The sequence below is a fragment of the Xiphias gladius genome, chromosome 15 (assembly GCF_016859285.1).
Source record: "Xiphias gladius isolate SHS-SW01 ecotype Sanya breed wild chromosome 15, ASM1685928v1, whole genome shotgun sequence".
Taxonomy (NCBI): domain Eukaryota; kingdom Metazoa; phylum Chordata; class Actinopteri; order Istiophoriformes; family Xiphiidae; genus Xiphias; species Xiphias gladius.
Genome location: NC_053414.1, coordinates 3892582 through 3904589, shown reverse-complemented (window position 1 = coordinate 3904589; position 12008 = coordinate 3892582). Strand labels below are relative to the sequence as shown.

The 12008-nt window shown below is 49.1% G+C and overlaps 1 protein-coding gene across 5 annotated transcripts; it reads left to right on the top strand.

Annotated features, from left to right (window-relative positions):
- The first annotated feature begins 4010 nt into the window (after positions 1-4010).
- Positions 4011-11990, top strand: LOC120800288 (equilibrative nucleoside transporter 2-like). 5 transcript variants are annotated; one of them, XM_040146284.1, is made up of 13 exons: positions 4011-4086; positions 6487-6545; positions 6649-6730; positions 7190-7341; positions 7457-7596; positions 8305-8439; positions 8826-8923; positions 9310-9385; positions 9529-9632; positions 10355-10463; positions 10712-10797; positions 11085-11281; positions 11860-11990. In XM_040146284.1, exons 2-13 carry the CDS (start codon positions 6508-6510, stop codon positions 11969-11971), a joined length of 1329 nt encoding a protein of 442 aa, XP_040002218.1. In that variant the 5' UTR covers positions 4011-4086; positions 6487-6507; the 3' UTR covers positions 11972-11990. The 5 variants fall into 5 exon arrangements, with proteins under 5 accessions (XP_040002218.1, XP_040002214.1, XP_040002215.1 ...); XM_040146280.1 differs by lacking the exon at positions 4011-4086 and adding an exon at positions 4100-4321; XM_040146283.1 differs by lacking the exon at positions 4011-4086 and adding an exon at positions 4327-4378.
- Positions 11991-12008: the final 18 nt, after the last annotated feature.

Sequence of the window (12008 nt, the reverse complement as noted above, 5' to 3'; positions counted from 1 at the left end):
ATGTAACTTTATTTTTAAATTCTAGTGGAGAAACTTTCTAAAGAAAACAAACATATAGACATATAGAATATTTCCATCTGATGGATGTAAGTTGAAAAAGAGACACAAAGGAAAACTGCAGCATTAAGAGGTGTTTTATTGTGAAAGTTCAAAACCAGAACTTCCACTTTTTAGTCAAGCTGGTCTCTCTCTCTCTCTCTCTCTCACTCTCTCACACACACACACACACTCAGTGGTGTTATAAAATGTATAAATTACTTTCTGATGCTTTATAAATCACTTCTAAGCCAATGGGACCCAACTTTTGGGCTGCAAGGTTGTGAAGAATCCCTTTCGCTATGTTTGGAAATGATGCAGCAAACAGAGAGACACTGTGCTTTAAATGCTTTGAATGGGTCATACGTTTTGTGCTGGGTCAAGAATGTGTGTGTCAAACATGTATGAAATGAAACAAATCCGTTGTGAAGAAAAAACTACTGCTGCACTGCATATATACTGAAGTTACTGCAGCATGAAGAACATGCTTCTGGCTGTAGTCAGATAGAACATAACACAAAGTAAACCTTATTATTTCTATTCAAGTCAAATCTACACAGTGAACCGTGTGCAACAGTGCAGGACAGGACAAACCAGCAGGGAAGCATTAAACTTCAAACTTATCTCAGCTCCTGGAAAAGAAGTCATATCTTTCATTTAAGTCACGATATGTCACCGTGTCACTTTCTGGGAGTATTTGTCTCAGTTGAAATCCACTTGAAAGATTTACAGACCAAGTGGACTTAATGTTTCCTTTTCCACCTCTTTAACCTTCCACAAGTTTCAGTTCTCTTTTGTTCCGCTTCAGCGGATGTCGCTGGCAGACGAATGCAGTGTGGATGTATTCTGCTGTATTTTACTCTTGGATATGCTGCCTTCATAGGGGTGGAGTTGGCAGTGTGTGGGGCCATCTGGTGTTATAGCTGTGAAAACAAAAGAAAGTCCATGTGGTATTTAGAGGTTTAATTTCAAAAGAGAGAAAATAATCTTCAGTTTTTCAAAATAATACATGTAAAAAGTTTTTGAAATGACAGAAAAGGGTTGGAAATGACAAATGTATTTATCAGAATGATGTAATCTTTAAAGTATTAGCATCAACATACAGAATACCAGCACCCAAAGAAAAAGCAGTCATTATGCAGAAGGGCCCATGAATAATAATGTATATTATATTACTGGAAACATCATTATTGATACATTCATGTGCAAGTGTCACTAAAGTTGCAGCTGGTAAAGTTGGGGATAATTTTGACTACCTTATGTATTTGAGGGGAGTTTAATTCATAATAATGCATCTTAATTTATTTTTTGACTAAATATTGAGCTGAATCTGTAAAGTAACTGAGGCTGAAGGGGTAAAAAGTACAATATTAAAAAAAAAAAGTACAATTCACGCAGTGAACTTGGGGTTTTTGGCCATTCAATTATCTGTTAATCTCCAGGGGACTCTGCACCCTCTAAGTACAATATCAACCGAGGCATGATCTTCATCATTACCTAGTCTTGGGCCCCGTCTTGGTTTGTGGCCTCCTGCCAAAATCTATTTTTAACATCTTCACACTTTAACTTCATTACCATCCTGAGGGAAATTTGGTTTGCAGGCAGGAATTCAATCAATTCAATTTCGTATATCGCCGAATCATGACAGATGTTATCTCAGGGCACGTTTCATGTAGAGCAGGTCTGGACCGGACTCTTTATAGGTATATTTACAGAGACCCAACATTCCCCCATGAGCAAGCGAGTGCTTGTTCATGGGGGAATGTTGGGTGACAGTGGCAAGAAAATAACTCCCTTTTAACAGGTAGAAACCTTGAGCGGAACCCGGCTCATGGTGGGCGGCCATCTGCGTAGACCGGCTGGGTTGAGAGAGAAAGGGGGAGAGAGGGCGAGAGAGGGAGGGCAAGAGAGGGAGTGAGAGAGAGAGGGAGCAAGGGAGGGCAAGACAGAGAGAGAGAGAGAGAGGGAGGGCAAGAGAGAGAGGGAGAGGGCGAGAGAGGGAGGGCAAGACAGAGAGAGAGAGAGAGAGGGAGGCGAGAGAGAGAGAGAGAGAGAGAGGGAGGGCGAGAGAGAGAGAGAGGGAGCAAGGGAGAGAGGGAGAGAGAAAGACAGAGAGAGGGCGAGAGAGAGAGAGAAAGAGAGAGAGAGAGGGCGAGAGAGGGAGGGCAAGAGAGAGGGAGCGAGGGAGGGCAAGACAGAGAGAGAGAGAGAGAGAGAGAGAGAGAGAGAGGGGGAGGGAGAGAGAGAGAGAGGGAGGGCGAGAGAGAGAGAGGGAGCAAGGGAGAGAGGGAGAGAGAAAGACAGAGAGAGGGCGAGAGAGAGAGAGAGAGAGAGAGAGGGCAAGAGAGAGAGAGAGAGAGAGGGAGGGCGAGAGAGAGAGAGAGAGATAGAGAGGGAGGGCAAGACAGAGAGGGAGAGAGAGAGGGAGGGCAAGACAGAGAGAGAGAGAGAGAGGGAGAGAGAGAGGGAGGGCGAGAGAGAGAGAGAGAGAGAGAGAGAGAGAGAGGGCGAGAGAGAGATAGAGAGAGGGAGCGAGAGAGAGGGGGAGGGCGAGAAAGAGAGGGGGGGAGCGAGGGAGGGCGAGAAAGAGAGAGAGAGGGAGCAAGGGAGAGAGAGAGAGAGCGAGAGAGAGGGAGAGAGCGAGAGAGGGAGAGAGGGAGAGAGAAAGACAGAGACGGAGAGAGGGGGGGGCGAAAGAGGGGGGGCGAGAGAGAGAGAGCAAGGGGGGGCAGGAGGGAGGAAAGACAACAGCACAGTACAGGTTCCACATAAAGATGTATAAAAATAATGAGACATATAATAAAACTAATAAATATAATAATAGGTTGAACAATAATGAACTAATAAAACTAAATGTAATAATAGTAACCATAATCATAATAGTTGAAGCGGTGGGTGTTGAGCAGGATCATGGGACAGCAGGTGGTCTGCAGTCACAGATCCAGACTCTGCAGCACCAGGGGCAGAAAAACCTGCAGAGAGCGACGGAGGAGAGAGGAGAGAGAGGAGCAGGACAAAGCTACAGGAGAGAGAAGTGAAGTTAATACGAGCACTGATGGGATATGAATGAGTACGGATGGAGAGGAAGAGGAGGAGAGAGGAGCTCGGTGCATCATGGGAAGTCCCCTGGGAAGTCTAGGCCTATAGCAGCCTGACTAGGGGGGTGGAACACTTTTTATATTTAGTATCATATTGTTCTCACAGGGGAAACATGCTTAAATAAAATTCGTTTAATCAAGTTACAACACACTAACTGAGACGCTGACACCCTGGGGCCATGTAGTTTTCCAGCGCAGGAGTCCCGCTTGGTCTGTGGACCACGTTCAGTCCGCCGCGCACACAGCGCAGAGGAACCAGGAGGTCTGGGGTGGTCAACGGGGGCCCAGCGGCAAACCTTTTGCCCCCCGGGGGTCCCCTCAGGGACGTGGCCTCCTCCGGCAACCCCTGCGTGGACCAGCAGCGACTCCATCACCACCACCACCGCCTGCAGGAGAGGTTATCGATCATTTCCTCCCTAAACATTTTGACGTGTCACAGCGGGAAAAGCAGATGTTAAGATAAAATAGAAAATATAAATGTTTTTTTTAATTATTAATTTTAAAAGTAATACAAAATATTAACTGCAATTTTCTATACAGTTATGTTTTATTTTCTCAATTTATTATTAAAATTAAAAGTGAAAAATCATTATTATTTCAGCCTTTTGATTCAGTGACTTGTTGCTATGAGTAGTTATATTGTCCCACTCTCCCTCTAACCCCCTTTATCCAACACGGGTCAGGTCTAAAATCGAGTCTTCTTAACAGTTCGGGGTGAATGTTAAGACATTAACGATCCGGGGACATTGTTTAAAAGCAGAATTTCCATTATTGCCATTATTGCTTGGTCATTGTTTTAATGGCAGCCTATCCGCCCATTTGTCAGCAGGTTTTAAAGGTGGCACCGGGACCGGAGCTGCGACATTTCACCGGCCAGGACATTCAGCGGTGGCACCAGAACAGTCGCTGTGATCTGAACACACCCTAACATTACTAATAATAATTCCTTAAGGTAATAATGTAAGATTAATATTAGAGTAATGAAAAGCGTCTCAGCCTCTCTTTGTTTGTTTACTGTCACATGGCCTCGGACGTCCGCTTTCTTCCGGGTTGTGTCACTTTGGCAGCAGTGCTGTCGCGAGACGGGCGCCGAGTTCGCGCGCCCTCAGCCGCCTCGCGCGTTTGGTCCACCTGTGCGACCCGCGGGAAAAACAAAACGAGACAAGACACCCCGCTGCGACTCCCAGGTGAGCTCCGTCTTCCCTGGCTAAAAGTGGCGATTTTTCCAATGGGATTCTGAATGGGTTGGTTACACGTCGACTCTTATCTACACCTGCTGACTTTGAAAACGGCGCCTCGAGCAAAAGAGGCGCGTGAATGAAACGTTATGTCGGTGTCAGGCTACCGGACGTATTTTAAAACCCGAACTGCTGAAATTGATGCCGCTGTTAAACCTTTCTGGCGACTTTCACCTCGACGGCGAGATTTGTTCAGTTCAGCAGCTGCTGCTCAGCCAGAAAACTTATTGTCACCGACTGATGTACAAACAGGATGTTACGTTAAAAACAAACAACAACAAACAAACAAACAACAACAAACAAACAAAACGATGCGCGTCGCCTTCACTGCCGCGGGCAGGAAATCTGAACCGATCCGGGAAAAAAATGCAGGAATAAAAAGTAGGCTCGGCACAAATGTGGGCACTTTTTTGATCAATTCAAATTAGTTCCTAAACCAAAATAAAAAACAAATGAGACTCATCGGTGCTTAATTGTCAGTGTTCATATGACCCGAATTAACCAACGAATGATGGTTTTACTGCATTAAAAAGAGGCAGATTGCTTCCTGTTTCTTTGACACAATGGAGGGAAAAAAAAAAGGGAGCATCAGAGACGCTTTTATCAGAACACGAAACGATCCCAGGGGCCACAAGGCGACCGCCAAAGATCCTGAAATCCCTGTTTCAACAGGAAGTTCCGCAGTCCGGTGGACTTCAAGTCCAAAGCTCCTTTCACACCAAGGACCCCGCAAAGACACATGGAAGGGATTTAAGAAAAACAAGGGCGCGGAGCTTCCGTAATGAAGCCGTGTGTAATTTAACTCCCGGGAAAAGTCACCTGCAGGTGCCTGTTATGTAAAATACAGGAAATACCTGTTTTTTCATTTCATAAAACATCAGGTGTTTGCCGAGCAAATCCCTCCTCCGATCTCCCAGATCCCAAACAGATTATCTGCTTTAAAAAAATAAAAATAAAAATTAATTCAACGCCCACTTACTCGCCTTTTCCCGGAGCTTTCGGGTGCATGCCGCGGTCTTCATCAAAAGATGGCGCTTGTGCGGATTGTCCGCCGATGGTAGTTGGATCTCCGGACTTGATTTTTAAGGGGACTCCGCTCGTGAGTCCGCGGGTCTAAGACGGGGCTGCGGCTTGAGGCGGGTCGGGCTTCAAGTCTGGGCTCCTTGGGTCAGATTGTGGAAGGGATGAGATTTAGTCCAGTCGAACTGCATTCGAAACACGTGTCTCACACCGTGGCATCTTTTTACAAAGCGAGGACGGAAGATTCGAAACGTAAAGAGCTCATTGAGATGATTTTGTCCCCTTTATGGCCCGAAACGTCCAGGCTGTATCTTCAAGGGAAGAGACGGTCGAGGGACGTTCATGTTAAACTCACTGACTCAGTGACTCTGTGATTAGATGGACGAGGAAATGGACTTTAGGTCTACTGTCGTTTATTACGTCTACGATACTGTTACTTTAGTTCAATTCTAGACCCAAAAGACAGCAGACAGATAAGGAAACCGTCTGCAGTTTAAAGGCGGTTTTATTGTGGCGAGCCGGAGTTGTCACAGGACAAGGGGGCGGGTGGAGGGCGATCCAAACTGGGACGACAGACAAAGGCTTGTGCCACGTAGGTGAGCTGAATGATCTGGCGAAGACTGGGGGGCGGGGTTTAAAACCCTGCAGTCGCTCGTCGAGTCCATGAGTTGACGAGTTGCAGGTGCTCGGGGGGGATTGGCGGGCCAGGGAACCGGATAGCCACGCCCCGCCAGACACGCTTGAGGGAGAGAAGACAAAGTGGGGACAGACAAAGGCTTGTGCCACGTAGGTGAGCTGAATGATCTGGCGAGGGGGGGGGGGTTTAAAACCCTGCAGTCGCTCATCGAGTCCATGAGTTGACGAGTTGCAGGTGCTCGGGGATTTAGCGGCAGGGAACCGATAGCCACGCCCCCCGCCAGAGCTGAGGAGGAGAGAAAGTGGGGACAGACAGGCCGCACAAGAGAAGAGAAGAAGAGAAGGGCGGAAAGGGAAGAGGGAGGGATAGGTGCGGTGATGCGCGAGGCGTCAACACTCGTCGCTGCACGTCGTCACCATGACCGGTTCTCTAAAACCCTCTCTCAACCTCTGAGCAGAAACGCGGCAGGAACCACAGGATGTGGAACGAGAGGAACCGGAGTCCACCTGCTGACCGGTGAGTTCGATGTTTGGTAATAAAGCAACGTAGGGAACTCTGGGGCATAGAACCACAGAGCTCGGACTCAGAGCAGCTCACCAAAGGGTTTTCTGTTCCACAGCTTTCAGGCTGTTGCCGTCATCATCTTCGCGCTGGGTTTGGGAACGCTGCTGCCCTGGAACTTCTTCATCACGGCCTCTCAGGTTTCACCCCCACGCCTCCTTCTTCAGGCTACAGAGGGAAAAAAAGCGTCCGTGTGTCCTGAGGAGACACTACAACCTGCTCAGATTATGCACACACGAGTTTTTTGACTTTTCGTCTTCTGGTCTTTTGGGGACGAAGACAAATGCCCCTCATTTATAATCATTTTCTCAAGCTGAAACAGAAACAATCAGCACATCCTCAAGTTTCGGAAACGCAGAGGATGCGGAGCGGCAGATGTTTGGTGTTTGATAAACGCGAATCACTCAGTTGTCTCACTGATAACGTTTCCACTCACTGATTCATTGATCAGTTTCAGTAAAACCTTTCCTGCTGTGAAAAACAGAAGAAAAGTGAAAATATGACGTGGTGCACAAACGCGGAAAATAATATTTGTCTTATTATGTCAGCGTTGTTGTGCGTTGAATTCCTTCTTTCTCCTTTTCCCCTCTTTGCTAAAGTATTTCAACGAGCGCCTCGGCGTTCCCAACGTCACCGCTAACGGCACATCGGGCGGCGCGACCAGAGACTACAACTATGACAGCTGGATGGCCCTGCTTTCCCAGCTGCCCCTGCTGCTCTTCACCCTGCTCAACTCTTTCCTGTATCAGTGGTCGGTTAATGACGCCGTTAGGAGCTTTACTTAAACCGTGAAACGTGAATAAACTTGTACCGGTTGGTGATAAACGTGTTTTTGTTTAGTTTTCTTCCCTCTCTTCTCTCTGCAGGGTGAGGGAGCGCGTCCGTGTGGCCTTCAGCCTGATCGCCATCTTCTTCCTCTTCTCCCTCACTGCCGCTCTGGTCCCGGTCCCCATGCAGCCGGACACCTTCTTCTCCGTCACCATGGCAACCATCTGGTTCATCAATAGTGAGTCTGTACGCAAACTGTCGCGTGACCCCCCCGAACGTTCGGCCTTGCTCTGAAGGTCTTGCAGTCCACATCAGATGAATGAGCTGAGACCACGTCTCCACAGTCCGCCGGTTCTGGGGCATTAAGTCAGGCTTGTGTGGAGTCGGTGGTCCTGCTCAGGTGGTATTTAACCTCACTGCCGTCGGTACCAGGGTTCTTTCTACTCAACGCGGAGGTGGCGTGGCACAGCTGGATCTGGGCCCGCTCAGCTTCCATCTACAGCGTCAGCAGTTGAACGTGATATAAAACGGACTGCACGAAATAGAACGGACGCAGGGAGGATGGCGGTCGATCGACGACCGCCCGCCTCAGGGTATGATGGTGCAGCTTTTTGACGGAGGTCTGGAAACGTTGAACACCGAGAGCACTGCACGGGGGGAATGTTTGAAGTGTAACACAATGACTCCGCATTTATGACAGAAAACTGCTCACTGCCTTAATCTGCTTCAACGTACAGGAAGATTTTTCTTTTTTCTTTTTTTCTCTCTCGATAAGGGGACAAGAACCAGAACCAGCGGTTCGTTAAATCTGAGCTGATGAAGCAGAAATGACACCAAACGGCCCACGTTAGGTTTTATGGCTCTACCTGTTATAACGGTGAAAGTCTTAATCATGACGTAATGGGTGTGTGTGTGTGTGTGTGTGTGTGTGTGTGTGTGTGTGCAGTGTTCGGTGCGGTGCTGCAGGGCAGTCTGTTCGGCGTGGTCGGTCTGCTCCCTCCTCGTTACAGCACCCTGTTTATGAGCGGTCAGGGTCTGGCCGGGATCTTCGCCGCCATCGCCATGCTCTGCTCCATCTTAGGTAAGTCACGCGGGTCGGCCGGGGCTGCGCCGCCGCCGACAGCGGCGCTGAGACGTCGTGAACGTCGTGAATGGCAGTTCGCACAAAGTAACTTGGAGGCTTTTTCAGACAGACGCACAGAGGAAATGTCACAATGTCACGTCCCGGTTGGTAGATTTAAAGTAAAAAAAACAAAAAACTCGACATTTATAATAGAGATTAGAGGCCAACTCGTACTGAATATCTGGGGCTGGTAATTAAATTCATCTTGGCGAGATGAAAACAAGAGCAGGAGTCTTCCGTGTTTGCAGCTCTGTGGAAAATGTCGTGGCAACCCATCCGGTGATCGCTGAGACCGTTTGATCTCTGTAACTACAAGGAGCTGAGGCGCCTCCTTTCCTCTGCAGGTAACGCGGACAAGCGCTCGGCTGCCCTGGGATACTTCATCACCCCGTGCGTGGCCGCTCTGGGGACTCTGGTCTGCTACCTGCTGCTGCCACACCTGGTGAGGAGACGACGCACTCTCTGACACGATTAAAACAAACAGGGGGGGGGTCAGAAGGAATCAAGCTCGGTTTCCAGTTGGTTCTGTGTTTCTGGTAAAATAATTCGGTTCCTAAATTTTGTCTTTCTAATAAAATACATGTCCCAACTGCTGCTAAAGAAAATAATGAATATCTGGTTGAAGGTTGTTGTGTAGATTTACTTTATGAAGGAATGGGATTTATTTTTTTTTTCTGTTTGGATTTAAACTTTCATCATAAAGAAAAAGTAACGAAACAGAAACTGCCAACGCCGGTATCCACGTGTTGTCCGAACCGCGTCCACGTCGGTGGCTGAAACGTTTCGGAGCCCAGATCACTTCATGGTCTTATTCGTTCTGCTCGGCAGGAGTTTGCTCGTTTTTACCTGAACAGAGGTCAGTCCGGTGAAGTGGAGTCGCCGCAGGAGCTCCTCAGCAGCGCAGGTCAGTTTCCGGGAAGTCTCGTTCAGCGACACGCTCGTGCTGCTCGAGCGAGTCGGCTGATCTGAGCCAAAAGTGTGACCGTTGCCGACTGGTCAGATTATAAACTAAGGGACTGACACGTTCATCCGTTTTTCTCTCTGAAGACACCAAGGTCCTGAACGGCAAGGTCCTCGAAGCCAAGGGGAAGTTCACCGGTGGACCAGAGGAGAGTCAGGAGCGCTCCTCTGTCCTGGCTGTCTTCAGAAAGGTGAGCGGCTTTCCGTCCGTCTCAGGATTGTTTTTAAAAATTGATCCAGTTGTACAAAACCTGCAGAAAGCTGCGGCAAGGACCCCTTTGCAGTTTCTGGCCAGGTTACGGTCACCTGTCGCGACCGAGCTGAGCTGTGGCGCCGACGGTCGCGACATAAAGTCAGACGGTGTGAAGTGATCTTCTCCTTTCACCGCATGTTGGCTCCATTTCATGTTTTGGAATTGGATTCGGGGACGTCGGCATCACACGAAATCACAACACAACTGCCCGGAAACAAGTGAGCAAATGTGCTGATCGGGATTCGGGAGTTCGCTTCCCACTTGCAAAGTCCTGCAACTAAGGATTTTTATTAGCTGATGAATTTGACGTCAAAAGGGTCCGAAACCCCCAAAAATGCTTAGTTTCGTGACATAATCACGTCACATGAGAAGCTGCGACACTTCTGCTTCGCATACGAATTAAAATTCCTTCATCCACCATTTCACGCACGTTTGAGCAAAATGAGCCGGAAAACCCTTTTTACTTTAAATTTGTGTTATTATCTGTAATGCTCTTGTGGGATGTGTGGAGTTGCTTGGAGACGAAACCGTGGTCCACCCGTCGCTCCCCAGACCATTTACTCCCGCTTTCAGTCCGGGCGCCTCCGACTGTCGGGACTAAAACCGAGCTCGGCGTCTTCGTTCTCCCGTCGTCAACTAAAACCTGCCTGTGCTCCGCAGATCTGGCCCATGGCTCTGTGCGTGACGTGCGTGTTCGCCGTCACCCTGTCGGTGTTTCCTGTCGTCACGGTCCGGGTGCGGAGCGTCTACAAGGACAACGCGGCCTGGAGTGAGTCACCGTTGGGGGCTGATGGGAAGTGTAGTTCTAATAGAGGAAACACTTGACTGACAGAACAGCAGCCCGGGCGCTACCCAGCGTCAAACGGCGGCGGTGTTTTCTCCTCACTAACATAAATCAGTCTATTCGCTTGCTTGTTTTTGAAAACAATCTGAACCAGCCATTTCAGGAATGCGGAGTGACTTTTCCTTGTCTAGAGTTTGATCTGCAGTCAGTCGGTGCCGCTCTCTGTCCAACAGACCAAGTGTTCACCTGTGTTTGCTGCTTCATCGTCTTTAACATCATGGACTTGGCCGGCCGCAGCGCTCCGTCTCTCGTCCAGTGGGTGAGTCTGCAGCCCGGCTTCGGGGGAGGTCCAGAGGTCAAACTGGTCTTGGCTGATATTCCTAAAGAATAAAGCTAATTCTACTGAAGGCAGTTAAGCCAATGAATGTGTCTTTTATCGTCAGATCATCTGTCATCTGTCAGATTGCTGAAACCTGGACAGATGTTTCCCTTTTTAGCCCCTGTAGTCGTCATTTGCATTCAAAAGAGAAATCTGCTGAGCCTGACTCGTAGGTGTCTGCGCCGGAAGTTTCGACTGATTTCCTAACGACTCTGTTGATGTTGCAGCCATCGCAGGAGAGCCTCCTGTTTCCTGCCGCCGTGTTGTCCCGAGCAGTCTTCGTCCCCCTGCTCATGATGTGTAACGTCGAGGGCTCCAGGCTCACCGTCCTCTTCAGTCACGACTGCGCCTTCGTCGCCATCGTGGCTCTGTTCGCCTTCTCCAACGGGTACTTGGCGAGCCTCTGCATGGCCTACGCTCCACGGTGAGTCTTCGGCGGGCAGCGGGCGATGAACTGCTCTCGGGCCTCGGCCCTTTTTCATTCTAACGTCCGGAACAATCGGCTGAGTCGGAAAGGCCTAAAAGGCCTCGGCCCTGTTCACGGAAAATCAGTGACGGAGAAAAAGGCCTCGAGTGTGAACCGGGTGTTCAGTTTGCTGGATGTTGACTGTGAGAAGTGAAACCCGCGTTAAATCTGCGTATCTCTTCACGTGTCACGACGAGGCGTGAAGCCCTCCTAGCAAATGTAGCCGCAGCCTTGTCAGCAGGCGCGATGCATCACCCGTTACTGAAAACGGCTAACGTGAACACAAGCTGTCTCTTCATTTTTCCGTGCATCCACCAGTTTTGTCGGCGTTATCAGAGCGTCTACAGACACTGTACATGTGAGACGTGGTGCCTTTACTTGCTGTTTGGAGCTAATTACGGTTCTAACGAGAACCAAACAAGCCGCGGAACTGACGCAGTGTTTGTGAAAACGTCAGCCGCGTTTCCCGTGCTTGAGACCGGCGTTTCAAAGCTTTGTTTTCATTGTGTTGTAACTGCGTGCGTCTGTTCCTCCAGGTCGGTGCGGTCTAAGGACTGTGAGACTGCCGGCTCCCTGATGACCTTCTTCCTGGTCCTGGGTCTGGCTCTGGGAGCGTCTCTTTCCTTCCTACTGGGAAAGCTGGTTTAGACGACCGGGACGAGCGGACCTCGCCGGTCCCCGGCGC